Raw genomic sequence first — 27,595 nt, forward strand, 5'->3', positions numbered from 1 at the left:
TGTATACAGGCAACTGAGCCTGCCATTGGAGGCCCTACTCTTCCTGGTGTGCTGCGGAAAATCCTGTCCTTCAGCTGGTGTCAGAATATGCTTCCTATTGTTTGTCCATTTGCTGGTTCCATGGTTGAGTTCCTTCCCCTTTGATGTGAGGTGGGTGGTATCCCTTCCCAACAAGCTGCAGTCTCTGAAATGTGTGCTGTGGTTGAAGAAGCCAAAGCCTTCGTGGTAGCACCAGCACCAGAGTCTTCAGTTCATTTCTTCTATGCATCTGTCTCTTCTGTACCCGTGACCCGTAACCACAGAACCGAGGAGAGAACTACCCATGCCCCTGACCCCTTGAGCCCAGCCCCCAGAGCCCTGCAGTCCTCATGACACAGCCAGGGTTGTTCCTGGCTGTGTCATTCGTGCCCCCATGGATGACAAGGGTGGGGTAGTGGTTGGAGGACTGGATGAGTTTAGGAATCCTTTCAGCCACATCCTGGATACGAGCCTCTGGGAGGCAGCACACCTCATGGGTTCAGGGTGGCAGATCACACCCTCTGTCCCCCTCAGGAAGGAGTTGTCTACCATGACCACCCTGCATCTCTTGTTTGGGGTGGTAGCTGGCTGCCTTCCTTCCTCCAGAGCTAGTGCTTCTGCTCCCCATCCAGGGGAGGAGTGAGCCTGGTGCTGTGTGCCTTGAGACCCAAGCTGACCATCTTCCAAGCAACCGTTGGATGGGACTCCAGATCGGTCTCTTTGTTGCCCTTCTTCACGCTGCTGGGCTTTCATGCTCTTTCCTTCTTGTTCTTCTGGTGGAAAGCCTGGTAGTAGTTGTCAATCTCCTCCTCATGGGCCCTGATGATGCGAAGCCTGCTCACCTCTGCCTGGAGCTCCCTCACCTGGCACTCTAGAGACCTCACTAGGGAGCATACCCTACAAATGGGGGTGCCTTTGCTCCCATTCCCAGTTGCTGGCAAGTGTGTCAGGCTGCCCCAGGCTGCTGCTGGAGAGGCTGCTCTTCTGGGCACTCTGTTTCTGGGGGGATTTGCTCCGTGGCACAGCCTATTCCTGAGGGATTGAGGGCTTTCTCTAGGTCCTTCTCCCATTAAGAATAGGCAGGTGATATTCTTGGGAATCTGCCCAATGCTCCCCCCAGCAACATTTGTGCACTAATATGGCCATGGATTGCTCTACCTCCCTCCCCTGCTGCTGTTGTCCTGTGGATCTTGCTTGGTGCTGTTAGGTCACTTTGGCCATGTCTGTGTGACCGTAGGGAGCAGCCGTCTGTCTGTGCTGAGGGAGGGGTTGTGGGCAGCCATCCCCCAGGCCCTGATGCTGGAAGCACTCGTGCCCCTGCCGACCTCTGTGCCAGGGACTGTCCCATTGAGTTCCTGGGCAGGACTGGCCTGAGGAGAGCAAAGCACTGGAGAATTGTGGGCAGGATCAGGGCTTCTGGGCTTTTTCTGCACTGAATATCACTGCCAATATATAGAGCGCAAGCCTATTTCCCCAGAAACTTAGGAGTTAGACTGAGTTTCAACTTAGGAATTGCTGAAATAATTTCAATGAAAAAAAAACCTTCTTTACCCATGGACTCCTGCCAGGTCAGCTGGTACTCAGCATCATTTCCAGGAAGGGAAAATCCCAGGTGCTTAGAGCATGCGCCAGAGCTCAGGAAAGTGAAACTAGCTCTGTCCCCTCTCTGCTCCCAGCCATGGCCGCTGAGAGCAGTGTAGAAAACCTCCGGGATGAAGCGACCTGCTCCGTCTGCCTGGACTTCTTCAGGGATCCGGTGATGATCATGGGCTGTGGGCACAACTTCTGCCGAGCCTGCATCACCCAGTATTGGGAGGGGGCTGAGACAGACGTCACCTGCCCCCAGTGCAGACAGACCTTTCCCCAGAGGACCCTGGGCCCAAATAGGCAGGTGGGCAATTTAGTAGAACTAGTGAAGGGCCTGAGCGTGCGGTCGGCCGAGGGAGCCGGAGGGCAGCGAGTGTGTGGGGAGCACGGGGAGACTCTGAAACTCTTCTGCCAAGATGATGAAGCCCCCATCTGTGTGGTGTGTGACCGATCCTGGGTGCACCGAGCTCACAGCGTGGTTCCCCTAGAGGAGGCTGCCGAGGAGTACAAGGTAGGAACTGTTTTTTGGCTAATGTGCATCAGCTTTAGATTTAATGCAGGTTCATTTCTTCCCACACTTCCTTCCACGGGTCATTTCTCTCCCTCAGCTGCTGGTGTGACCTGCTGTGGGGAGCTGCCCTTGTAGGGAAACAGGCTACAACATGTAATTGGGCGTGTAATGATTTCTAGGGGTTCCTCCCTCAGACAAATATAGCTCTTAAATGAGAAAGACACAAAACCTCTTCGTAACTGTCCTGGAGCACTGGATCAAACTGGTCCCCAGGGTTCACCTCTCAATTCAACTCTCACTTGTTCCATTATGCAGGACTGTCTCCAAAGCCTAATCTTACATATCACTGTGTCTTCCCTCCTAAAAAAAAGCCATAAGCCATCCCAGATAGCAAATTCCACGAGCCGTATTCTCAGCCTGGCAGCACTCTCCGGAGGAGCGATTACTAGCACATCGCTCTTTAGCACTCCCTTTTTCCAAGCCTCTCTGCCTTGAGGTAGGTAAAAGAGTCTTTATGACCCCCAGCAGGAGCTGAGCTGAAGGTAGGTAATTGTACAGGAGAGTAACAGGACATTATGGATTTAGTGCTCATTTCCTTATTTTCTTTTTTCCCTTCTCCTAGCACTGTCCCCTTCCCCACCCCCTGCTTGTCTATAATTTTTTTTATTTTTTCTTTCCTTCATATCCTCTGCCTTCTGCAGTTCTTTCATAGCATCTCTTGAAGTGAACTTGTGTTCATAAAGGTTTGTGCTCTCTATATACATATTTTATTTACTTAGCCTGTGAAGGTGACCCTGCCTCCCAGCAGTTTAGAGCATCATTGGCGTGAACCCTACCATTCCTCGCACGTCAGCTATGCTAGTGGAGTTGATCTCTGACTATGCCCCTTCTGTCCAGGCAGCACAGTTACTGGAGGCTTTAAAGATGAACACCTCACACTGTCAGCTCTACAGTTTCTGACACAAACCTTCAAGAATCTCACTCTGAGACTTCTGTTTCCCTCTCTGAGAAGTTCAGCAAGGACCAGGCTCAAAAAAGATGTCTGTGGCCTGAAGCTCTCTCCTCAGCTCCAGCAATTAAATGCACTTTGGGTGTTTCCAGTGTCATGAGCAGACGGGGATCTCCAAGGAGCACTTGTGTGTTGGCATTTAGTTAGTCAAAAAACTCCCTTCATTAATACCCTGCAAACCAAACCATTGAAATTATCTCATGCACCCTCCACCTCCCACTGGTCAAGCTAAAATAATTTCTATTTCTATAGGAAAAACTTCAGGCCCATTTGAAGACTCTGAGGGAAAGGAGAGAAAACCTCCTGGGATTGAAATGGACTGGAGAAGGGAAAACCCAGGAGTATCTGGTAGGTGCCTTGGGATCACAAGGGGGAGGGATTTCTGGGGCTGAGGAGCAGTTACCCAGAACCACCTCCCACACAATTCACCAAAGAAGCTTTGTGTATATGTGGTCCTTGCAGGAAGCTACTGTTGGCTGACGTCAGGGATCATAGGGAAGAAGGGGGAGCCTGAAGTATACCAGGCCTTGACTTTGGCCTTAGAGGTCAAAACCAACATTGTGTTTTGCACCCATAAAAGTAGTGGAAGCCAGAGCAGACTCTGGAGCACTGGAGCAACGTTCGACAACCCACCTCTGTTGCAAAGCAGGTTTTGCACCAGCTGAAGCTTCTGGATGAGGCTCAAGTGCAGGCCCATTGAAACCACATTTCTGCAGTCTGTGTTTGTGGTTACAAGGATGTGGATGATAGATGCCAGATCCAGCCCTGATGGAGTTGGTGAAAGGTGCCCCTAGTTATTCCCATCATTGAGAAATGTCTTTATTCCCCACAAGCCAGCAGGCTGCCAAACACCATCACCTCTGTCTTGTCTGGATTCAACTTCAGTTGCTTTTCCTGTGTCCAGTCCCCAGCTGTTGCCAGCTCCTGGGAAAGGAGCAATATTGAAGCACCTGGTTGAGGTGAAAAAGAGGGACAGCTGGCTGTGATCAGCATGCTGTGGTGGTGCTTCACTCCAAATCACTGATTGATCTCCCCTTAATACATGGGTGGGCAAAATGCGGCCTGGGGGCCAGATGTGGCCTGCCAGGCCATTCTATCTGGCCCGCAGGCCCCTAAAAAATTTAGAAAATGAATATTAATCTGCCTTGGGCTGCCTGTCATGCAGCCCTTGATGGCTTGCCAAAACTCAGTAAGGGGTCCTCTGCCCAAAATAATTGCCTGCCCTTGCCTTAATACATATTAGGGTCAAATGCAATGGCAAAAGAAATGACTGCATATCTGCCAGGGGGAGGATATTATCCTGTTGTTTTGGGCTTTGCCAAGAATCTGCTCCCTGCACACTCAGGCTTGTGCTGGTGTCACTTACTATAGTTGTTTTACAGAAACAGGCAGGAGCCGAGAGGCAGAAGATTGTGTCTGAGTTTCAGCAACTGCACCGGATACTACTGGAACAAGAGCAACTCCTTCTGGCCCAGCTGGGAGAGCTGGAGAAGGAGGCTGAGAAAATACAGAAAGAAAAGGTCATCAAACTCTCTGAGGAGATTTCCCATCTCAGCGAGCTGATCAGCAAGATGGAGAGCAAGTTTGAGCAGCCAGCAAGTGAGTTCCTGCAGGTGAGACTGTGCTGGAGACAGCCCAGAGCCTTGTACCGGGAAGGGAGGGCTGGCTCCTGGAGTCCAGCAGTTCGAGACCACAGGGTGACTCAGTACCTCAGGGGTGGCCTATTATTTTGACCCATGGGTCGCAGGGATTTGTGATGAGCGGTTGCAGGCCAGGTCAGCACATTCCTCCCCACATGGAACAACTCGCCCAACTCCTGATGTAGGATGGGGCTGCGGGTGGGCTGTGTTCAGGAGTCAGACAGGCGGTTGAAGCTGGGATCAGGGGCAGGGTTATGGGGGGTGGACATTGTGGTGCTGGAGCCCTGGGCAGAGCCATGATCTGCAGCCTACACACCCCTGCGATGGGTGCAAGTTCTGCAGGCAGCGTCATGCAGGGTGTGGGTCGTGGCTCTTCCCTGGGCCCCTGCCCAGCACTCATTGCCCCATGATCCTGGCCCTCTCCCAGGATACAGCTCTCCACCTGCACAGTCACAGGTGCTGGGGGGGTCTTCGTGGAGCTGGTGCAGAGCTCTGGTCCTGTGGGCAGGAACATGCAGGGTTGGAGCTCAGGGCAGAACTGAGATCCACACCCTGCACACCCCTGCCCTGTGGGTGGTGGGGTTTGGAGGGTGAGCGTGCACGTGTGTGTGTGTGTGTGGGGGGGGGGGGGGGGGGGGGCAGCGCTGCCTGGGTGTTAGGTCCTGGGAGTTGGCCGGGGTGAGGGGAGGGACAGAGTTGGGGGACAGGGAGCGCATGCAGCAGCGCCCTGCCTGGGGCAGCTGGTGCCATGCTCCTCCCCGCAGCTGCCAGCCCAGCTGCAGCCAGTACACAGAGCTTACTGGCAGGGCTACTCTCAGTGTAGTTGTAGTTGCTGAGATGCTGCTCTGCTTCCTTCACCTGCAGCTGCTCTTGCTCCTGCCCCTGCTGTGCCCATCCGGATAGGGAGGAAGTTGCAGCTGGGCAGCTCTTGCCCCAGCATGTGGGGTTCTGGCTCCAGCTCCCAGCTGCCTTGCACCCACTCTGCCCACGCGGTGCGATGCGCACCCACCTGAGGGTGACAGAGTGGCTGGAAGGTGGCCAGGAACAGGATCCAGAGCCCTTAGTGCTAGGGCACAAGCCACCTGGCTGAAGCTTCCTTGGGCTGGATCCAAGAATTATGTGGTCTGGATCTGACCTGTGGCTTGGATCCAGCCTGTGGGTCATATTTTGCCCACCCCTGTGGTACATGCATCACAGACATGAGAGTTGATCTTCATCTCTGAAAAATTACAGACAGACACATGCCAGAGATGAAAAGCCTCAGCAACTCAGCCAAGTATTAACCCTGGAGGTGACATAGTGCTTCTTTGTATGCTTGTTTCCAAATGCCCCCCTGAGATCCCCAGTGTGTGACATGGGCAACTCATATTATCTCTCCTTGCCTCCTAGGACATCAGAAAGACCCTGAGCAGGTATGTGGCTACAATCGACTCCTCACATGGGCTGATGCTGGGAAGCAGCTGCAGAGCACGGTAGATTTGTGCCTCCCCAGGGCTCAGCAGTGCGGTTGGTGCAGCATGATGCAAATGTTTCCTGTGAACTTAATCCTGAGAGGAGCATTTCTCCAAAGATGAGGAGTCATCCATTGTGTTGAACAGACCATTTTTAACCAAAAGCCTCTTCAAGGGATATCTTTTTCCCTGAGGTCTGGCTGGCTCTGGGCCCTCGGTGTGGAATACGGGCCATTCTTTGCTAGGTCATTGGTCACGATTCTACCCAGGTCAGCAGTGACCAAGGGCGGTGGGGAAGCATCTGAATGGGGCAGTGTGAGGGACGGTCGCACTGCCACTGCCCGTGCTGCACCTCCGTGGAGCAGGGCTGAGCAGGGAATGGCACTGAGTTCTTCCAGTTCATTTACTCACCTGAGATGGGTTTCCCCAGGTGTGAAGAAGGGGAGATCCCACAGCCGGTGCTAATTTCTCCTGAGCTGGAAAGGAGACTCCAGGATTTCTGCCAGACAACCTGTGCACTGACAGAGACTGGGAGGAAGTTTAAAGGTATGGAGAAGGGATGTGGGAGGGGATGCAGAGAGGAGGCTCTGTGGCCATGGGAGGAGATGGGCTCTGGTCTATTGGCTGAAAACCAAGTTATTTATAAATGGCACAGAGCCCACAAACTGAGTGGAAGTAGGAGAGTCCAGGCATCAATGTGGCACATTCATGCACCCCATGACATCAGAAAGTATTAAGGCCCCTATATAGCCAGATAATTCTCAGTCTTTTCCCAAGACAGAGCCAGGCAGGGAGTGTGCTCTGGGCTGTGTCACTCACAGCTGTACGAGGAGTCGGTGGGAGCTGCAGGAGCCCAGCTTCTCTGAGAAGCAAGCCTTGTTGCTCAGTAGTTGGCATCCAAAATAGAGACTCCAAATCCAAGGCTTTTTCTGAGATATGGACCCAGCTAACCTGGCTACAGTGGGCTGTAGGGAAAGGAGAAACCTCCCCACCCATTTCATTTCCCTTCTTCACAGGAGAAGCAGCATTGGGAGGGCCCCTGTGCAACTCTGGGGTAGAGGGGGGCAGGCGAGGCAGATGGAGGGAGGTTCCTTGAGGGAAGCTACACCTTTGATGTCCTGCTCTCTTGCAAAAGCAGGACATCACCTCCAGGCAGAGATGGTGCCACTGTTGAGGTGCAGGGAGGTGCAGGGGCAGGAGCTGAGCTGCAATGTCTGTACCAGCTGAACAGCAGGAAGTGTCATGTCTGTGCCCTTTTCCCCTCCAGAAACTCTGCCATCTGCCCTGGAGAAGAGAAGTGGGGATGTACCACAGCCATACACCAAGGGTAAGCTCTCGTGGGATCTGTCCTGAGTCGCAGCAAATTCCCAGAATCCTGCACAAGCCACGGACCCTTTCTCTCCGCTCAGGGCCCTCAGACTGACGTGTGGCTGTTCAATTCTGTGCTGGGAGGTGGCAGTTGTCCCTCAGGGTTGCTGTGTCTCTCCCCTTGCGCCTGGCAGAGACTCCCCTGTTTCTTCTCTTACCACTTCCCTCTTCTTGGGGCAGAGCCAGGCTCTCCCCAGAGAGCTGCTGTGGAAGGAGAAGGTGGGGGAAGGGGACTGAAGATGCTGCTGCCTTTTGCCACTTCTGCATCCTCCCACACTGTTTGAGAAGATCATCTCCACAGCTGCATCTTTGTCTCCATTCCTAGCCTAGGAGTGGAGGGCAGGTCCGAGGAGGGGCTGCCGCCTGCCTCCTCTTGCCCCAAGGAGCAGGGGCAGGAGCGGCTGCCTGTGCCAGGCTGAGAAGCTGCGGGGCCGTCTTGCTCAGGCTCCAGGGCCCAGGGCAGAGGCAGCTCCTGCATCCCAGGATGGTCCCAGGCAGGGTGGGGAGGGTGAGGAAAGGCCCTGCCTGCCCCAGGGCTGAGCTCTACCCTGATGCTGTGATTCTCTCTCCCAGTGACGGTGACTCTAGATCCAGACACGGCTCATCCCTCTCTTGTCTTCTCTGCGGACGGGAGAAGAGTGCAACGGGCAGAAACACGGCAGCATCTGCCTGAAAATCCTAAGAGATTTGGTTCTGAGCCCTGTGTGCTGGGCTGTGAGGGATTCATCTCGGGGAGACACTGCTGGGAGGTGGAGGTGGGGCAGGGGTATGGCTGGGCCGTGGGGGTGGCCAGAGAATCTGTGAAGAGGAAGGGACTGATCAGCCTTAGCCCCGAAGAGGGGATCTGGGCTGTGCAGCGCTGTGGGGGTCAGTTCCAAGCTCTCACAGCCCCTGCTCCCACCCGCCTGGACCTGCGCCGGGCACCCAGCAGGTTGCGGGTCTGTCTGGATTGTGCAGGGGGGCAGGTGTCATTTCTTGATGCTGACACCGGGGCCCCGATCTTCACCTTCCCGCCGACCTCATTTGCTGGGGACACAATCCGACCCTGGTTCTGGCTCGAGCTGAGATTTGGCTTCAGTGTCAAGCAAATGGGTTTTTGTCCAGTCCAGCTGAGGCTGTGCCCCTGAGCCAGGCATGGGATGTTGCCCAGCAGTTGATCACGTGGATATCTCCAGCCTTATTCTAACTGGTCTCTCTTACCGTGGAGGACACCCCTCTGCTCAGCCCTCCCTTCCTTTCTTGGACTCGGGCGATCTCTCTGTTCTTACAACAAGGCCAGGATGTGTCCAACAGATCAGTCCCTGCCACTGCTGAAGGGTCCCAAGGTGTAACAAGACTTTGGCTCTGGGGACAGCCATTACATGTTCTGGTGGCCGCATGGCTTCTATTCTGCTCCAGTTCTAGGGTACCCTCCCTTTTTCTTTCCTGCCATGCCTTTGATAGAATAATTGATATAGGAAAAGGGAAGGTGCCTGCAGGGTGAGCCCTGCTCTGGTTACCTGCTCGTGGATTCTTTTTAGACCCCATTGATCTTACTCCATCCTTTATGGTAAGTGGAATCCCTGACCTGTACGCACCTCCTAGAACACCAAATGCTTTACGGGCTGTTCACAGCCTCCAACCTCCCCTGCAGGCTTGCAGGTGCTACCCCTTATCCATTAGTGGGGACTCGCCCCCAATCTCTGCTTTGGTCTGTTTTGGTTTCTTAAGCCTTATCATTCTCTGCAACAATTTGGGGTCAGGCTCTTTGCCTTTATCAATCTCTGCCTCTCTTGTGTTCTGGTCTGACCCCCTTAGATCTGCAATCTCACCCTCTACGGCTCTGCTCTTGCCCCTTTTAGGCAGTGGGCCCCGGACCAGTCTCTGGCTCACTCTCTCTTTCTCCCCATCTCTCTGTCTCTCCCAATGTCTCCAGTTGGGCCTCTGGCCCTGGTTCTCACCCTTTCTGGATGGCTAAAGCCTTGTGCCTCTGTGGCACCCTGGGATCTCTTTCTGGTCCACTAGTAATAACCACCAGAAAAGAATAAGCCCACTGGCTATAACAAAAACTAAGCAAGCTGGCAGCATAACCCAAATATGTCTTATCCTGGGGTTTAGCTCCTTGTAAGCCTTCAGCCACTTACTCACAGTTCCTGTAGCCACAGGGTCTCAGTCAGTACCCCAAGCCACAGCCATCTTGATCCAGAGCTCCTTACCTGGCAGCCTTCAGGGCCCGACTGCCTGCTCTTTCTCAAGTCCTGTGTTTTTCTAGCTCCTAGGTACTAACCCTTTTTGTTCATGTGACTTACCTGGTTGGGTGACTTACCTGCTGGCCTCAGCTGTTCTCCAGTTGGGCTTGCTGGCTTAATTGCTTGGCAGCTTACTGCCCTGTTGAGCAGCTGCCGCAGCAGTGCCTTGCTTCCCCTGCAGGGTTCTGCTCAGCTGTAGTATTGCAGAGCACTTAGCTCAGCAGTGGACTGCTTATGGCTTGCAAACCCCAGGGAGCTGCCCTTTTGAAGCTCCTAAGGAGCAGCCTTCCCCATCTGAGGCTCTCCAGGCAGTTGCTTCCCTCTCTTAAAGTAAGGGAAGCCCTATGCTCCCTGTTACATAGGCCTTTTGTCCTTATGGTCTGTGGTGCAGGAAGGCTCCAGCAGGGCTGGCAGTGCAGTGTCCCCTATAAGAAGTTCCCAGCTCTGGAGCATTGGTCTGTCTGTGACTGGAGCAGCCCAGGGCTGGGGGCTCCCTGCAAAGTGCCTCTGGGCATCCTCTGGCCAGGGAGGCCCCAGCTGGGGATGTGTGCGAGGCACGCTGGGTCTGCCACTGGGGAGCTGCTGGGCTGGTTTGAGTTTGGGTGTTTTTCATGAGGGCCCTGGGCTGGGGGTCCCAAGGAGCTGGAAGGAGCGAGGTCCCTTCTTGTAGGGGCAGAGGCTGAGAGGCTGAGACAGGGAAGGGGAGGGCAGTGTGGGACTGGAGAGTGCATGGGCAGGGCCAAGATTCAGGGGCAGGTTCACAGATGGGAGCAAAATGGTTGTGGGGTTTGGGAAATAAGAGCTGTTGCTGCGTCAAGGACAGAAAATGAAGGAAGTAGGATTTGGGAGTGAGGGAAGAAGCTGGACGCTCCCATTATGTTTGAGCAATTAATACAGCCCTGTGCCTTAGGGTCTTAGTTGTATCTCCCATCCAAGAGCTCCTGCAACAGGCCCCAAGTCCTCTTCCTAGTCTATCCATATGTAAGAGTTAGCACTATTCTTGGGTTTTCATGCCTACAAGCGATGGCTAGAAAATGACATTTAAAGGTTTGCTTTTAGGAATTGGCTGGCTTGTACGTGAATATATATATATATATATATATATATATTAGAATAATGGTTCCAGACAGTGTCAAGGGTTAATTGATTTCTAAAGGACTGGTTGTCACACATACAGTTTTCACACCCTTCGAGGCAGACAGGGTGTCTCACTCAGGCAAGCAGCAATGCCAACAGATATACACGTAGCCTGGGAAATTATGAGCGTATACCACACTATTCCATAACATGAGATAAGTTGGCACCAGCTCCCAAGGCTGAAGAGTTGGGGCCTTGAGTGTTCTAGTTTTGGGGGAACAGACCAAATTATGAGAAGGCCCAGAAAGCCCAAATTAGGATGTGATGGGTTTGTAAAACAAAAGAATTTGCTGACACAAGAGAACATGGACAGTATGACGATCACAGAAGGCCCAATCGGTGATGCCCAGGGATGAAGAATCATCAGGAGGGAAAAAGAATGCAAAAGCAGAGACTTCAGAGCAACAAAGGGTCCCTGTCCCTGAGAGGGGAACCTGAGGCACATGGGCATACCACCAGCCTGTCTCATCCACCCCACTGGGGGGCAGGGGGAGGCCTTGGCCTCTGACCTCCAGACTACTGACATCTGGCATTCAAGAGAGAACCTCAGAGTGCAGCTCGCGTCCTTGCCAAACGTATCTTGACTCTGATGACAGCCCAGGATTAGTAGCTATAGAATTGCTTGTATTATTCTTTGCTATTATCGCTGTATATAAAAAAATAGCCTATTATCAAATGGAAAGGACATGGTCAGTCTGAGCGTTTTGGGTCCCCCCGGAACAAGGCACCTGGGTCCTGAATCCAGTGCCAACAAGGAGTAGGAGGGAGTTCACCCATCAAAGGCCTAAGCAGTAATGCAAGATACAACTTTAGTGTGGTTTGCAAGGGTGCCTGTCCAAGGTGCTCTGATGTTTGGGAACAGACAGTGGTGATGAGGCAGGGACAGTGGAGGTGTCAGCAGAGTGACCAGCAGAAGAAAGACAAAATAGGTTTATTTGTGTCTTTTTAAACTTAAATCCAATAACTGGAGAGTCCTGCAGGAAGGAGGAGAAGGGATGCGAGGCCTGATCTACACCATGGAGCAGAGGATTGTGGGGGACACAAAGAGGAAGGACCAAGGCTGGGACAAAACTGATGGACAAAATAGCCAATGAAAGAATCTGGAGAAAGGAGGAAAAGGGGAGAGGAGGGAAGAGAGTGTGAGAAGGAGATTCCCAACATGGTTCCCAGGGTGAGGCTGGTTCCCTAGTGCCATGTATTAGCACATGGATTTCCCCATCCCTCCGTTATGGGGTAACCAAATCTGCAGTGAGGCCTTTCACAGACATCTGCCTCCCCCCAAGTTGGGCAACTACTGTTATGTTTGCTCTTATAAGCAAATAAAACCAAGCTACCATATGTGCATTGTTATTGTGAATATGTTTGTGTGTGTTCAGCTCCAGGGTTAGACATGGAGATTGAGGACTGCTCAATAGTAGCTGAGTCCATATTAAAGGGGACTTTGTTAGTGTTCCTGTGAAGCAGCTGGGAAGATCTCAGAAGAGAAGATGTGGAATGGTTTCTGGAACTTCTCTTGCGAAGGCTGAAGAGATGTAGGTCCCTCAGTTTCTCCTCATAGGGCCTTACCTGCAGGTCTTTGACCATCCAGGTAGCCCTTCTCTGGACCCTCTCAAGATTCTCTGCATCCTCTTGAAGTGCGGTGCCCAAAACTGGATGCAGTACTCCAACTGCAGCCTGACCAGTGCTGCATAGACGGGAAGTATCACCTCCCCGGACCTGTTCATCATGCATCTGCTAATGCATGATAAAGTGCCATTAGCCTTGTTGATCACTTGGTTACATTGACGACTTGTGTTCATATTGGAGTCAACTATGACTCCAAGATCCCTTTCCACTGCTGTGCTGCTGAGAAGGTCATCCTCCAGCCTGCAAGTGTGTCGCTGGTTCTTTTTTGCACAGGTGCAGCACTTTGCACTTGTCTTCATTGAACTGCAAAGTGCTGCACCTGGGCAAAAAGAACCACCAGGATGGAGACTCCAAGATTTCATCCAGAAAACCTGTACCCTGGTGAAGACTGTGAAGAAGTTCAAAGGCAAAGGGAAGGGATGTGGGAGTGGAGACAAGGAGGAACCTGGCTACTGGCTTATATTAGGTTACTTATAGGAGGCAGAAAGCCAACAAACTAAGTGGCTGTAGCGGGGCCCCCGCCCAGGCATTAGTACTTCACATTTGTTCACCCTGTGGCCTCATAAACTTATTAAGGCCCAAGTTTAGCCACATAATTCTCGCAGTGTTTTCCCCAAAACAGGACCTAGCCAGACAAGTGCTCTGGGCTGTCTGTCAGTCACAAGTGCAGGAGGAGTCAGCGGAAGCTGAAGGAGCCCGGCCTCTCTGAGAGCCAGGCCGTGTTGCTCCGTGATGGACATCCAGAATAGAGAACCCAAATCGAGGGGTTTTTCTGAAATATGGGCCCAGCCAGTCTGGCTGCAGTGGGCTGTAGGGAAGGAGAAATCTGCCCTCCCACTTCTTCTCCCTCCTCCCCAAGAGCAGCAGGCACTGGGAGGGCCTCGGCATGTGTCGGAAACAGGGAGTAGGGAGAGGCAAGCCACAAAGATGGGGAAAACTACATATTTGATGTCCTGCTCCCTTGCAAAAACAGGCCACCTCTGTGCATCCCTGTGGCTCTCTTGGTGTGGGCCTCTCCTGCTCTCTCCAGGCTCTGCTGCACCCATGGGAGGAGTCTGTCTCTCCTGGCTTCTCCATCACACTGTGCCTCATGCACCTGCTCCCATGTATGTTCACTCAGGATGAGCTGTGTGCTAGGTGTAAGGGCTTATTAAGAACAGAAACATTCCCCTGTAGGCCATGCTATGGCCCAGGTGCTTCCTCATGACATTCTGGCATTTGCTTTCATCTGCTTGCCTAGATCATTGTTAAGAGATGAAGAGGCAGAGGAAATGAGCAGGAGAGAGACAAGGAGGTCAGAAGCCAAGAGAAGGACAGGTAAATGGAAGCTGGCTCAGGGTGGCCTTGTTCATTTAGTTGCTTATTCGCAGTTGGACTTGGTTTAGGGTTTCTGTAGGCGATTAAATATAGGCATTGCTACCTGACAGTGAGCAAGACTTGTTTGATAACCATGTTTGACAAAGTCCATGTTAATATTAATGATGAAAGAACCCATTCAGCACATTTGTATATTCACTGAACGGTTTCAGCAGGTTTCTGAGGTTGGGGCAGAGAATCGAGTATAAAAACATAGAAATGTTGTCTTTGGTCTTGAACTCTGGTTCTTTCCGAATTTCCCACCTGCAGGTGAACCACAATCAGTGCTTCTTTAAAACTTAAGTCTCTGAATCTGCAATGTGAAGCCCTCCTCCCTGTTCTCAGCTGGCCACCTGCTACAGGCTATTAAGGTTTTAGGCCTTATTATATATATTATTAATTCTTCTCTGATATGAATGATCCTGTTATTGCTTAAGGGAAAAGAGCATTTTATTGTTATTGGGCATGGGCTTGACATGCCTTGTGTACTGCTTTGCCGTTTCTACGTTAGCTGTATTTCAGAGTTAAAAAATTATTTTTTTGAGACTGATTTTGGTGGTCCAGACTCCTGGAACCTCCTTTGGCTCCCAGATGCATCTGGGGGTCAACTCCCTACTGTAGGGCTTGGCAGCCTGTGCCCAGTGGGTGGGTTTCATCCAACTCATGAAGAGGTCCAGTCTTGTCTGCCTGAGTCCAATGTGGCCTGGAGGATTGGAGGCATAGAGCTGCCCTATGTTGCATGTCCCTTCCGCAGCACCAACCTCCACTGCATGTGCACTTCTCCTCCTGGCCGTGGGGTTGAGGATTAGCAGCAAGGCTGAGCACAGGCAGCTCACCACTCCAGTGTGGAGGGGCTGGTGTATGGCCCTGGGGCCAGGCTGCAAAGGGTGGCTTTCACCAACAAAAGGCTTTCCCCCCCAACTCTACAGGGACACCAGGTCATCAGCACTAAAACACAGGGGAGCCTGGGAATCAAGCCCTTGCTCCTCCTATGCCACATCAGGGGGTATGAAGTGGCCCTCTTCTCAGGCTGCTGCTAGAGGGGCTGCTCTTCTGGACACGCTCTGTTTCCTGGGGGGCTTGCTTCATGGCACAGCCTGTTTCTGCACTGGTTGAGGGGTGAGGGGTTTCTCTGGGCCCTTCTTCTCTCACTAAGGGGCTGGTGATATTCTTGGGTTTTGCCCCATGTTCCCCACAGCATACTTTGGGCACGAATTTGACCACGGACTCCTCTAGCTCCCTCCCTTGCTGCTGTTGACATCTGGACTCCTGCTGCATCCTTACCCATTAGACTGCCATTGTTGCACGGCAGAGCCCTTCTTTGCTGTTACGTCCAGCGCTCAGCAAAAAGGATCAAGGGTTCTGGGCTTTATTCTGCAGTGAGTATCACTGCCTGTGTACAGAGGATGAATAGGTTTCCCCAGAGAATCCATGGGCAGGATCTAGACTGGTTTCAGCTTAGGAATTGCTGAAAGAATTTTAATTAAGAAAAACATTTACCCATGGACTGCTGCCAGGTCAGCTGGTACTCAGTGTCATTTCCAGGAAGAGAAACTCCCAGCTGCTGCTCATGTCTGAGCATCTGTCAGAGCTCAGGAAAGTGAAACCAAGCCTGTCCCACCCTCCCCTCAGAGCCATGGCTGCTGACAAACCTGTAGAAAACCTCTGGGATGAAGTGACCTGCTCCATCTGCCTGGACTTCTTCAGGGATCCAGTGCTAATCGTGGGCTGTGGGCACAACTTCTGCTGAGCCTGCATCACCCAGTGCTGGGAGGGGACCGAGACAGATGTCACCTGCCCCCAGTGCAGACAGGCCTTTCCCCAGAGGACCCTGGGCCCAAACAGGCAGCTGGTGAATTTTGTAGAAATAGCCAAGAGGCTGCGTGTGCAGAAAGCCGAGGGAGCCGGAGGGCAGCGAGTGTGTGGGGAGCAGCAGGAGGCTCTGAAACTGTTCTGCCAAGATGATGAAACCCCCATCTGTGTGGTGTGCGACTGATCCCGGGTACATCAAGCTCACAGCATAGTTCCTGTTGAGGAGGCTGCCGAGGAGTACAAGGTAGGAACCACTGATTGGCTAATACGCGCCAGCTTTAAATTTAATTGCAGGTTCATATCTTCCCACATTTCCTTCTACCCATCATCTCTCTCAGGTGCTGGTGTGACCAACTGTGGGGAGCCTCCCTTGTAGGGAAACAGGCTACAAAATTAAATGGGGTGTCTAGAGATATCTAGGGGTTCCTGCAACTAATACAGCTCTTAAATGTGAGACACAAAACCTCTTATTAAGAGTCCTGGGGCATTGGTTCAAACTGGACCCTTCCCCTTTCCTGGTCCCCAGGGTTCACCTCTCAGTTCCACACTCACATGCTCCGTTACACGGGACTGCCTCTGAAGCCTAATTTTACATATCAGTGCACCTTCCCTCCTGAACAAAACCATAAGCCATCCCAGATAGCAAATTTCACGATCCGTATTCTCAGCCTGGCAGCACTCTCCGGAGCAGCGATTACTAGCACATCACTCTTTGGCACTCCCTTTTTCCAAGCCTCTCTGCCTTGAGGTAGGTAAAAGAGTCTTTATGGGTGTTTGATCTCCTCTTCTCAGCGTTAGCCCTTTAGTTGCTTCTGAGTGGCTTTCTAGTTACTTGATGATTTCTGCAGTGCTTTGAGGGTTGACAAACAGTCTTCCAGTTGGGTACATTTTGTCCAGGCTTTTGATTATGACTCTTAAGTGCTTCCACATTTGCCAAACCCTATTCCCTTGGTCTGTGTGGGCTACATAAGATTTTGTGTGTCTTTGTTACTCAGTGGTACTCAGTGAGGCTCAAGTACTAGAGTGAGACTGTGCCTGAGCAATCAATCTCCTGGATTAAGTGGTGGAAAGCCATAGGATAGTACAGCAGTAGGACTGGAAGGGATCATCTTATCCTGTCCCTACATCAGGGCAGGATCCAACCTAACTATAACATCCCAGCCAGTTGCCTGTCTAACCTGCTCTTGACAATTTCCAGGTGTACAGATCTGACAACTTCTCTAGGTAGCCTGTTGCAATGCTTAACCACCCTCATGGTCAGAAAGTTCCTCCTAATCTCTGCTGCACTCTTTCTGATCTGTCTACATCTTTCCAGAAGTGTGGGGCCCAATGCCAGACATAATAGTCCAGGTGAGGCCTCACCGGTGCCTGATAGAGGGAAAGAATCACTTCCCTTGATTTGCAAGCACCACTGCTGTTAATGCAGCAGGAGGATTGTAACAAGGTGCATGGCTCAGGGGCTGAAGCCCAAGTGCAGGGGTTCGAGGGAATAGCTGCCTGCCTGGAAGCTCTGGGCCAGCTGGCAGGGATGATTGTCTGGCCATTAGGTAGTTAAAATTCCCCAGGATGGCGGCTGAGGGGGAGAGGAGGAGGAGGATGTGCTGGTGGTCGCAGTGGTGATGTCTGGTACATTGATGGAAAAGCACAGAGCCTGGGTTTCCTCTCCCTCTAGGTCTGAGGAGAGACCAGAAGATTTACTTCTGTTGTTTGCACATTTGTTTGTGTTGTTTCTTGCTCTGTTTGCTGTGTGGACAAGCTTCCCACATGTAAAATAAAGGGACAGGAAACTGGAGCAAAGTGCTGACTGGCCTTTGTGAGTAAGCTGGGTCTTGGATCAAGATAAAGGAGGGATGGCTCACTCCAGGGATGCTCCTGGGTTTTTTCCACCATAACACATGATTGGCTCATAAGCAGCTTATGGTCCAGTGTAACCCCCAGGTCGTTTTGCAGTACTGCAGCCTGGCCTGTCATTCCCAAGCCTGAATCTGTGCATGCAATGATTAGGTCCCAAGTGCAAGACTGCCCTTTTTTTGTTGAATTTGATCCAATTCAGTTGAGACAGTTTGCCAGTCTTTGAGTCTTAACATAGGTCCACATCTGCTGGTCCTTCCTCTGGTAGATAATTTCCCTATCATGACATTTATGCATGCTATCATTAATTGGTATATATGATCTGATTTTCTCCCCAGCAGGAGCTGAGCTGAAGGTAGGCAATTTTACAGGGGTGTAATGGGACATTCTGGATTTACTGCTCATTTCCTTTTTTTTTTTTAACTTTCTCCTAGTGCTGTCCCCTTCCTGCTGTCTCTTTCTCTCTCTCTCTCTCTCACTCTCTCCCCCACCCCCAACTTGTCTATTGTGTTCTATTTTCTCTCTCCTTCGTATGCTCTTTCTTCTGCAGTCCTTTCATAGCATCTCTTGAAATGAACTTGAATTCACAAAGGCTTGTACTCTATATACGTGTCTTATTTTTTAGTCTGTGAAGATGCATATCTACCCTGCCTCCTGCCAGAGTTTAGAGGATCACTGGAGTTTAGAGCATCACCCTACCATTCCTCACACCTCAGCTATGCTAATAGAGTTGCTCTGTGATTATGCCCCTTCTGTCCAAGCAACACATTTACCAGAGGCTTTAAGTCTGAACCCTTCAGGCCATGCCAGCTTTACAGCCCCAAAAACAAACATTGAAGAGTTTAACTCTGCAACTGGTTTCCTGCTCCAAGAACGCAGTTGAGGACCCGGCACAAGAAGGTGTCTCTGGCCCAGTGCTCCCTCCTTAGCTCCAGTAATTGATTGCACTTGGGAGGTGTCTCCAGTGCCTTGAGTATACTTGGGTCTGCAAGGAGCTCTAGTGTGTTGCCATTTGGTTAGTCCAAGAAATCCCGTCATTGGCACTGTGCAAACCAAACCACTGAAATCATCCCATGCACCCTCCTTTTCCTACTGATCAAGATAAAATCATTTTTATTTCTTTAGGAAAAACTTCAGGCCCATTTGAAGACTCTGATGAAAAGGAGAGAAAAGCTCCTGAGAGTGAAATGGTTTAGAGAAGGGAAAATTTGGGAATATCTGGTAGGTGCTTTGGGACCACAAGGGAGAGGGAGTTCCAGGGCTGAGGAGCAGTTACCCAGAACCACCTCCCACACAGTTTCATCAAAGAAGCTTTGTGTATATGTGGTCCTTGCAGGAAACTGCTCTTTGCTGACATTAGGAATCATAGTGGGACTTAAGGGAAGAAGAGGGAGCCTGAACTATGCCAGGCTCTGAGTTTGGCCTTAGAGGTCAAAACCAGCATCATCTTTTGCATCCAGAAACACAGTGGAAGCCAGAGCAGACTCTGGAGCACTGCAGCAATGTGCTCCTGACAACCCGCCTCTGTCACAAAGGAGGCTGACTTGTCCTGCACCAGCTGCAGCTTCTGGATGGGGCTCAAGTGCAGGCCCATAGAAAGCACATTTCTGCCTGAGGTAACAAAGACGTGGATGGCAATTGCCAGATCCAGACCAGATGGTGTTGGTGAAAGGTACCCCTAGTCACTCCCATTAATGAGCAGTTTCTTTATTCACCACAAGCCAGGAGGGCTGCCAAACATCATCACCTCTGTCTTGTCTAGATTCAACTTCAATTGCTTCTCCTGTGTCCAGTCCCCAGCTGTTGCCAGCTTCTGGGTAAGGACCAAGACTGAAGTGCCTGGTTTAGATGAAAAAGAGGGACAGAGTTAAGTGTGATCAGCATAGTGATGGTGCCTCACTCCAAACCTGACTGATCTTCCCCAGCATGGCCACCTCCCATTAATACATATTAGTGTCTAATGCAATGGCAAGAATAAATCACTTCAGATCGACATGGGGAAGGATATTATCCAGGTGTCTTTGTCTTTGCCAAGAATCTCTCCCTTGCACACTCAGGCCTGTGCTGGTGTCACTTACTATAGTTGTTTTACAGAAACAGGCAGGTGCCGAGAAGCAGAAGATTGTGTCTGAGTTTAACCAATTGCGCCAGCTAATAGAGGAACAAGAGCAACTCCTGCTGGCCCAGCTGGGAGAGCTGGAGGGGTGTGTGAATATGCAGAAAGAAAAGGGCACCAAACTCTCTGAGGAGATTTCCAATCTCAATGAGCTGATTGGCGAGATGGAGGCGAAGTGCCAGCAGCCAGCGAGTGAGTTCCTGCAGGTGAGACTGTGCTGGAAACAGCCCAGAGCCTTGTACTGGGAAGGGAGGGCTGCTGACTCCTGGAGTCCAGCAGTTGGAGACCACAGGGTGATGCAGGGGTTGGCAATTGTTTTGACCCGTGGGCCTCATAGGGAGCTTTGATGAGCTGTTGCAGCCATGGCCAGTGCCTCTCCTTCCCTTGCAGAGCAACTCACGCTCCCTATGCAGGATTAGACCAGTGGCGGGCTGTGTTCCGGAGTGGGACGGACAGTTGACACTGGGAGCAGGGGCGGGGCACAAGGTGGTGACAATGTGGTGCTGGAGCCCTGGGCAGAGCTGTGATCTGCTGCCTGCACCCCCCTGTGATGGTTGCAAGTACTGTGGGCAGGGTCATGCAGGGAATAGATCATGGCTCTTCCCTGGGTCCCGGCCCAGCACTGTCATTGCCCCAAGATCCTGGCCCCCTCCCTGGGTGCAGCTCTTTGACTGCCCAACCATGGGTGCTGGGGGGTCGGGCAGGGGGTTGCTCCACAGAGACCCTGGGATCATGAGGCATGGACAGGGTGGGGCTGGGGCAGAGCCCTGGCTTTGTAGGCAGGGACGTGCAGGGTTGGGGCCCAGGGAAGAGCAGTGATTTACTGCCTGCATGCCCCTGCCCTCTGGGTGGTGTGCGTGTGTAGGGGGGGGCCAAAGGGGCCTGACTGAGTGGTAGGTCCTGGGAGCAGCTGGGAGTGAGGGGAAGGAGGCAGGAGGCACGTGACATGTGCAACAAAGCCCTGCCTAAATCTGCTTCTGGTGTAACTGCAGCTGCCCAGATGCTGCTCAGCTACCCTCACCTGCAGCGGCTCCTGCCCCTGCTGTGCCCATCTGGATGGGGAGGAATCTGCAGCTGTGCAGTTCTTGCCTCAGCACACAGGGCTCTGGCTTCACCTCCCGGCTGCCTTTTGTGTGAGCCGGGTCTGACCCCGGGCCCTTTTTGTTGCTCTGCACGCGGGCTGTGGCCAGCAGCCCGGGCAGGCCGGGTCGGAGAGGGCGGGCGCCGAGCTAGAATTAGGCACAGACACGTAACGGTTGATTTTAAGATTATTTTACTTACACCGAGATGGTCGTGGTGTAGGCTGAGAACTTGCTTGAGTTGCGGTTACAACAGAAAACACGAACACGCGTGGAGGTTGCAAGGCTCCACGCAGACAGAACACGAACAATCACGTGGAGGTTGCTAGGCTCCACGCAGACAAACTCCGGATGTCCAGGACAAGCGCGCATTAAACTCGTCGTTACGTCTTATAGTAGGCTCCGTTTGAAGACGGGAAGAGGTGGGTGGTGGATCAGGCCGCCAAACCCCTCTGAGCGACACACAGGGTTTCTATTACCCTGCCGCGCACACCCAGAGTCCCCACGAGATGGATGCGGAGTCCTCTTCGGCTTGGGCGGAAACTGCTCAAGCCTCTTATATGGCTAGCAGGCCAATCGCTAGCCGCCATGTGTGAATAATTTAGAACTAGCCAATTGCGGGGCATGAATTTGCATACGGCAAGCGGGAAACCTTTGCACCGTGCATTTCTGTGTTGCAAAGGAAATGCACCCTGCAAAGATCGCTGCAAAGTGGCGGGAACACTTCCCTGCACGCGGGTTCTCTGCGCAGCAGAACTCCTCCGTGCAACGAAGCTGTATACCCACGGGGATAATTCTTAGTGCCGAAGCACACACAAAAAAAATCAGACCTCTGGGTCATGACACCTTTGCACCAACTCTGCCCGCCCAGCACCATAAGCAGCGACCTGAGGGTGGCAGCATGACTGGAAGGTGGGTAGGAGCTGGAGCCAGAGCCCTGCGTGCTGGGGCAGGAACCACCTGGCTGAAACTTCCTCCCCACTTGGATGGGTGCAGCAGGGGTAGGAGCACGAGGAGGAGCCTCCACTGGAGGTAAGGGGAGCTGACCAGCACCCGGGCAGCTGCAGCTGCAGCAGAGCAGGCCTGCTGGAAGCTTTCTGGCTGGGACCCTGGCTGACGAGTGCAGACAGGAGCACAGCACTGGCAAGGCTTGGCCCCATGTAGAGTGCTGTGGGAGCAGCCACAGGCCAGATACTATCATTTGGGAGGGCAGATCCAGCCCATGGGCCATATTTTGCCCGCCCATGTGTTATGTGCATCACAGAGGTGAGAGTTGTTTTTGGTCTCTGAAAAATTATAGCTACACACATGCTAGAGACAGAAAAGCCTTGGCAGCATAGCCAATAATTTGCCCTGCTGGTTACATAGTGCTTCTTTATATGCTTGTTTTCAAATGCCCCCCAAATCCCCAAGGTGTGACATGGGCAACTCATATTGTCTCTCTTTCTCCCCAAGGATATCCGAACGACTCTGAGCAGGTATGTGGCTCCACTTTACTCCTCACCTGGGCTGGTGCTGGGAAGCTGCTGCAAACCACAGTAGACTTGTGCCTTACTAGGGCTCAGCAGTCTGATTACTGGGGCAGGATATAAATGTCTCCAGGGAACTTAATCCCAACAGGAGCATTTCTCCTAAACTGAGGGGTCATCCATCCCATCACACAGGCCATTTTTAACCAAAAGCTTCTTCAAGGGATGCGACTTTCCCTGAGGTCTGGCTGCTTCTGGGCCCTTGGCCATTCTTTGCTAGGTCATTGGTCACAAATCTACCTAGGTCGGCAGTGACCAAGGCAGGGAAAAACATCTGAATGGGGCAGCGTGAGGGATGGTCGCACTGCCACTGCCTGTGCTGCCCCTCCGTGGAGCAGGGCTGAGCAGGGAATGGCACGGAGTTCTGCCAGTTCATTCACTCTCCTGAGATGGGTTTTCCTAGGTGTGACAAGGGGGAGATCCCACGGCCAGTGCCAATTTCTCCAGAGCTGGAAAGGAGACTCCAGGATTTCTCCCAGATAACTTGTGCCCTGATGGAGACTGTGAAGATGTTCAAAGGTACCGAGAAGGGATGTTGGAGGGGACAAGGAGAGGAGTGTCTGTGGCCATGGGAGGAGATGGGCTCTGGTCTATTGACTGAAAACCAACTTACTTATAAAAGGCACAGAGGCCACAAACTGAGTGGATGTAGGAGAGCCCAGGCATTAACGTGGTACGTTCGTTCACCCTGTGACCTCAGAATGTTATTATAGCCCCTATATAGCCAGTAGCCAGGTAATTCTCAGTCTTTCCCAAAGGCAGAGCCAGGCAGGACGTGTGCTCTGGGCTGCGTCACTCGCAGCTGCACAAGGAGTCTGTGGGAGCTGCAGGAGCCCAACTCCTCTGAGTGCCAGGGTTTGGGTGCTCAGTGGTTGGCATCCAAAATAGAGACTCCAAATCCAAGGCTTTTTCTGAGATACGGATCTAGCCTGTCTGGCTGGAGTGGGCTGTAGGGAAGGAGAAATCTGCCCTCCCATGTCTTCTCCCTCCTCCCCAGGAGCAGCAGGCACAGGGAGGAGGGCCCCTGTATGTCTAAAGTAGAGGGGGACAGGCCAGGCAGATGGAGGGATGTTCCCTGGGAGAAGCTACACCTTTGATGTCCTGCTCCCTTCCAAAAGCAAGACATCACCTCCAGGCAGAGATGGTGTCACTGTCGAGGGGCAGGGAGATGCAGGGGCAGCTTCTGAGGTTACAACAGCTTCAGGTGTTGGTAGCTGGGTTGGAGATGGAGCCACTCCAGCATCTCTGCTTAGTCTGAGGCACTCGGGTCAGAGAGGTGGGACCTGGGCTGCAATGTCCATACCAGCCTGACAGCAGGAAGTGTCATGTCTGTGCTCTTTCCCCCTCCAGACACTGTGCCATCTGCCCTGGAAAAGAGGAGCAGGGGTCCATCGCAGCCATACACCAAGGGTAGGCTCTCATCGGGATTGTCCTGAGTCATAGAAAATTCCCCAAATCCCCCACAAGCCATGGACACTTTCTCTGCTCAGGCCTGTGCCCTGAGACTGATGTTTTGCTGTTGATTCAGAGGTGGGAGGTGGCCGTTGTCCCTCAGGGCTGCTGTCTCTCTTCTTGCCCCTGGCAGGGCAGCTTCCCCTGTTTCTTCTCCCACTGTCTTCCTCTTCTTGGGGCAGGGCCGGGCTCTCCCCAGGGAACTGCTCCCTGCTGAGCGGGAAGGAGTCGGGGAGGTGAAGTTTCTGTGCCTTGTGCCACCTCCTCATCCTCCTGCACTATTTGAGCAGCTCCTCTCCACTGCTGCCTCTTCACCTCCATTCCCAGCCTGGGAGCGCAGGGCAGGTCAGAGGAGGGAGCATGAGGCTGTCGCCTGCCTCCTCTTGCCCCCCCTCACTCACAGCTCTGGGGCCCTTCCTGCCCGTGTCCCTGCTCCTGGAAATGGGGCAGCCCCCGCAGGGGGGCCAAGGAGCAGGGGCAGGAGTTGCTGCCAGTGCCAGGCTGTGGAGCTGCGGGGCCATCTGTGCTCAGCCTCTGGGCTCAGGGCAGAGGCAGCCACTGGGGCCCAGGATGATCCCAGGCAGGATGGGGTGGTGGGGACGGGGAGGAAAGGCCCCACCTGCCCCCGGGCTGAGAGCTGCCCCGTCGCTGTGATTCTCTCTGCCAGCGACGGTGACTCTGGATCCAGACACGGCTCATCCCTGTCTCATTGCGTCTGTGGATGGGGGAAGTGTGAGACGGGCAGACGAACAGCGGCATCTGCCCAACAGTCCTGAGAGATTTGACACTCAGCCCTGTGTGCTGGGCTGTGAGGGATTCATCTCAGGGAGACACTGCTGGGAGGTGGAGGTGGGGAAGGGGTACGACTGGGCAACGGGGGTGGCCAGCGAGTCTGTGAAGAGGAATGGATGCATCAGCCTTAGCCCCGAGGCGGGGATCTGGGCTGTGCAGCGTTGCTGGAGGGGTCAGCTCCAGGCTCTCACGGCCCCTGCTCCCACCTGCCTGGACCTGCCCCAGGCACCCAGGAGGGTGCGGGTGTCTCTGGACTGTGCAGGGGGTAGATGTCATTTCTTGATGCTGACACCGAGGCCCCGATCTTCACCTTCCTGCCAGCCCGGTTTGCTGGGGTCACAATCCAGCCCTGGCTCTGCCTCCATTTCCATCTTTTGCAACAACTGGTTTTTGGTCAAGCCAAGCTCAGAGTATCACTCTGAGCCAGGCATGGGATGTTGCCCAGCAAATAATCAAATGGGTATCTCTGGGCTTGTTATAACCAGGCTCTCTGACCATGGAGGTCTCCCTTCTGCTCAGCCCTCCCTCCCTCCCTCTCTCGGACCCAGGTGATCTCTCTGCTCTTACAGCAAGCCCTGGCTGTGTCTGTACAGACCAGCCCCTGCCGCTGCTACAGGGTCCCAAGGTTTAACAGGATCTGGGCCCCAGGGACAGACATGACACGTTCTGGTGGCCATGAGGCTCCTGTTCTGTTCCAGCTCTAGGATGCCCTCCCTTTATTCTCTGCAACTCTTTGGGGTCAGGCCTCTTTGCCTTTATCAGTCTCTGCCCCTCTTGTGCTCTGGTCTGAACCCCTTAGGTCTGCAATCTCACCCTATACGGCTCTGGTCTTGGCCCTTTTAGGTACCGGACTCTGGCCTGAAACACCTTTGTTAGAATAACTGACGTAGGTGTGCAGGCCGGGAGCGGTCCGAGGCCCTTTTTCCGCATGGCGGGCTGTGGCCAGCAGCCCGGACACGCCGGGTCGGGGAAGGCAGGCGGCACGCTAGAATTAGGCACGGACGCTTAGTGGTTGATTTAAGATTATTTTACTTACACCGAAGATGGTTGCGGTGCAGGCAGGAAAACTTGCTTGCGTTGCAGTTACAAAACAAAACAAAACTCGAACCTGCAGAACATGAGGGTACGTCGCAATGGGGTTTCGGCGACAGGAAGATGAACAAAAACCTCGAGAGTACGTCGCAATGGGGTTTCGGCGACGGGAAGATAAACCTGCAGGACTCGAACCCGGGTAGAGCTCTGGATTCACTCACACGAAGTTTGCTAGGCTCCGTGGAACTTGCGCGCAGGGAAGGGTATGTCAAGGGATCGTTTGGCGATGGGGAGAGGCGAGAGGTTGATCAGACCCCTATAGCCTTCTTGAGATACACGCTGGGTCCAATAGGCTCCGCAGCGCTTAGAGATCTTCACGAGATGTGAAGTTCTCCTCCTCCTGATAGTCGTGGAGTCCTCCAACTTGGGCGGAAACCACTCAAGCCTCTTATACGGCTAGCAAGCCAATCACTAGCCGCCACGTAGGAATAATTTAGAACTGGCCAATAGTGGGGCACAAATTTAAATACAAATGGCGGGAACTCCTTGCAGCGTGCATTTCTCTTTTTGCAAGCTAGAAATGCACCCTGCAAAGAAAGCTACGAGTGGCGGGAAATAATTCAGCAGTGCTGAAGCACACACAAACAAAAATCACACCCTTGGGTTGTGACAGTAGGAAAAGGGACACTGCCCCCAAGGATCCTAGAGCAAGCCCTGGTCTGGCTACCTGCTTGTGGATTCTTTTCAGACCCCACTGATCTTTCTGTGTCCTTTATATTAAGCAGGCCCCCCTGACCTGTATGCACCTCCCAGAACACCAAATACCTTATGCGCTGTTCACAGCCTCCAACCTCCCTTGCAGGCTTGAAGCTGTACCACGTATCCATCAGCGGGGACTCACTCCCAATCTCCACTCCAGTCTGGTTATGCCTCTTAAGCCTTTATCATTCTATGCTACATTTTAGGCTCAGATCTCTTTGCCTTGATCAGTCTGTTCAGGCCCCTTATGCCTTGTATATTCTCTGCAACTCTTTGGGCTCAGGCATCTTTGCCTTTATCAATCCCCACTCCTCTTGTGCTGTGGTCTCAGCCCCCTTAGGGCTACTATCTCACTTCTCTAGGGCTCTGGTCTTGCTCCTCTTAGGTGCTGGGCCCCTGGCCCTATCTCTGGCTTACTCTCTCTTGCCATCTCTCCAGCTGGGCCTCTGGCTCTGGTTCTTACCCTTTCAGGCTGCTTGTGTCCTGTCTCAAGCAAGCTCAAGCTTTGAGCCTCTTTGGCACCCTGGGATGTCTGAACTTCCCCTATCAGTCCCTATCTGGTTCACTGATAAGCCTCAGAAAAGAATAAGCCCATAGGCTATAACAAAAACTCTAAGCATGCTGGCAGCATAACTAAAATACCTCTCATCCTTGGGCTTAACTCCTTGTAAGTCTTTAGCCCCTTACTCATTCCCCATAGCCAAAGGGTCTCAGTACCTCAAGCCACAGCCATCTTGATCTGCAGCTCCTTCTGTGGCAGTCTTCAGAGCCAGACTACCTTCCCTGTCTCAAGCCCTGGGTTTTTATGCTTCCCAGGTGCTGCCCCTTTTTGGTCAGGTGACTTTCCTGAGCTAAGGTATTCTTCTTTTGGGCTTGCTGGCTTAACTACATGGCAGATTACTGACTGTTGCATGGCTGCCGCAGCCGTGCCTTGCTTCCCCTGCAGGGTTCTGCTCAGCTGTAGTATTGCAGAGCACTTAGCTCAGCAGTGGACTGCTTATGGCTTGCAAACCCCCAGGGAGCTGCTTTTTTGAAGCTCCTAAGGAGCAGCCTTCCCTATCTAAGGCTCTCCAGGCAGTTGATTCTCTCTCTCAAAGTAAGGGGAGCTCTAGGCTCCCTGTTACATAGGCCTGCTGTCCTCATGGTCTGTGGCTCTGAAGGGCTCCAGCAGGGCTGGCAGTGCAATGTCCCCTGTAAGAAGCTCCCAGCTCTGGAGTACTGGTCTGTTTGTGACTGGAGCAG

General features: G+C 52.8%; 2 protein-coding genes and 1 pseudogene across 2 annotated transcripts; all 3 read left to right on the top strand.

Annotated features, from left to right (window-relative positions):
* The first annotated feature begins 1,652 nt into the window (after positions 1–1,652).
* On the top strand, positions 1,653–12,287 carry LOC102557758 (zinc finger protein RFP). The gene is made up of 7 exons (XM_006277106.4): positions 1,653–2,116; positions 3,378–3,473; positions 4,508–4,738; positions 6,155–6,177; positions 6,647–6,762; positions 7,484–7,543; positions 8,158–12,287. Exons 1-7 carry the CDS (start codon positions 1,697–1,699, stop codon positions 8,709–8,711), a joined length of 1,500 nt encoding a protein of 499 aa, XP_006277168.3. The 5' UTR covers positions 1,653–1,696; the 3' UTR covers positions 8,712–12,287.
* A 100-nt stretch (positions 12,288–12,387) lies between these two features.
* LOC132244023 (zinc finger protein RFP-like) lies at positions 12,388–25,774 on the top strand (annotated as a pseudogene).
* On the top strand, positions 16,022–24,433 carry LOC102557984 (E3 ubiquitin-protein ligase TRIM15-like). The gene is made up of 4 exons (XM_019499360.2): positions 16,022–19,916; positions 22,245–22,267; positions 22,722–22,837; positions 23,669–24,433. Exons 1-4 carry the CDS (start codon positions 19,560–19,562, stop codon positions 23,752–23,754), a joined length of 582 nt encoding a protein of 193 aa, XP_019354905.2. The 5' UTR covers positions 16,022–19,559; the 3' UTR covers positions 23,755–24,433.
* Positions 25,775–27,595: the final 1,821 nt, after the last annotated feature.

The sequence above is a fragment of the Alligator mississippiensis genome, chromosome 11, assembly GCF_030867095.1.
Source record: "Alligator mississippiensis isolate rAllMis1 chromosome 11, rAllMis1, whole genome shotgun sequence".
Taxonomy (NCBI): Eukaryota; Metazoa; Chordata; order Crocodylia; family Alligatoridae; genus Alligator; species Alligator mississippiensis.

Bases quoted from the DNA above. Each gene is read 5' to 3' on its own strand.
- LOC102557758 (XM_006277106.4), top strand. From the start codon at position 1,697: ATGGCCGCTGAGAGCAGTGTAGAAAACCTCCGGGATGAAGCGACCTGC. The intron at 6,178-6,646 runs GTATGTGGCTAC...GGGTTTCCCCAG, and splicing joins ATCAGAAAGACCCTGAGCAG to GTGTGAAGAAGGGGAGATCC. The intron at 6,763-7,483 runs GTATGGAGAAGG...TTTCCCCTCCAG, and splicing joins GACTGGGAGGAAGTTTAAAG to AAACTCTGCCATCTGCCCTG.
- LOC102557984 (XM_019499360.2), top strand. From the start codon at position 19,560: ATGGCAAGAATAAATCACTTCAGATCGACATGGGGAAGGATATTATCC. The intron at 19,917-22,244 runs GTGAGACTGTGC...TTTCTCCCCAAG, and splicing joins CAGCGAGTGAGTTCCTGCAG to GATATCCGAACGACTCTGAG. The intron at 22,838-23,668 runs GTACCGAGAAGG...TTCCCCCTCCAG, and splicing joins GACTGTGAAGATGTTCAAAG to ACACTGTGCCATCTGCCCTG.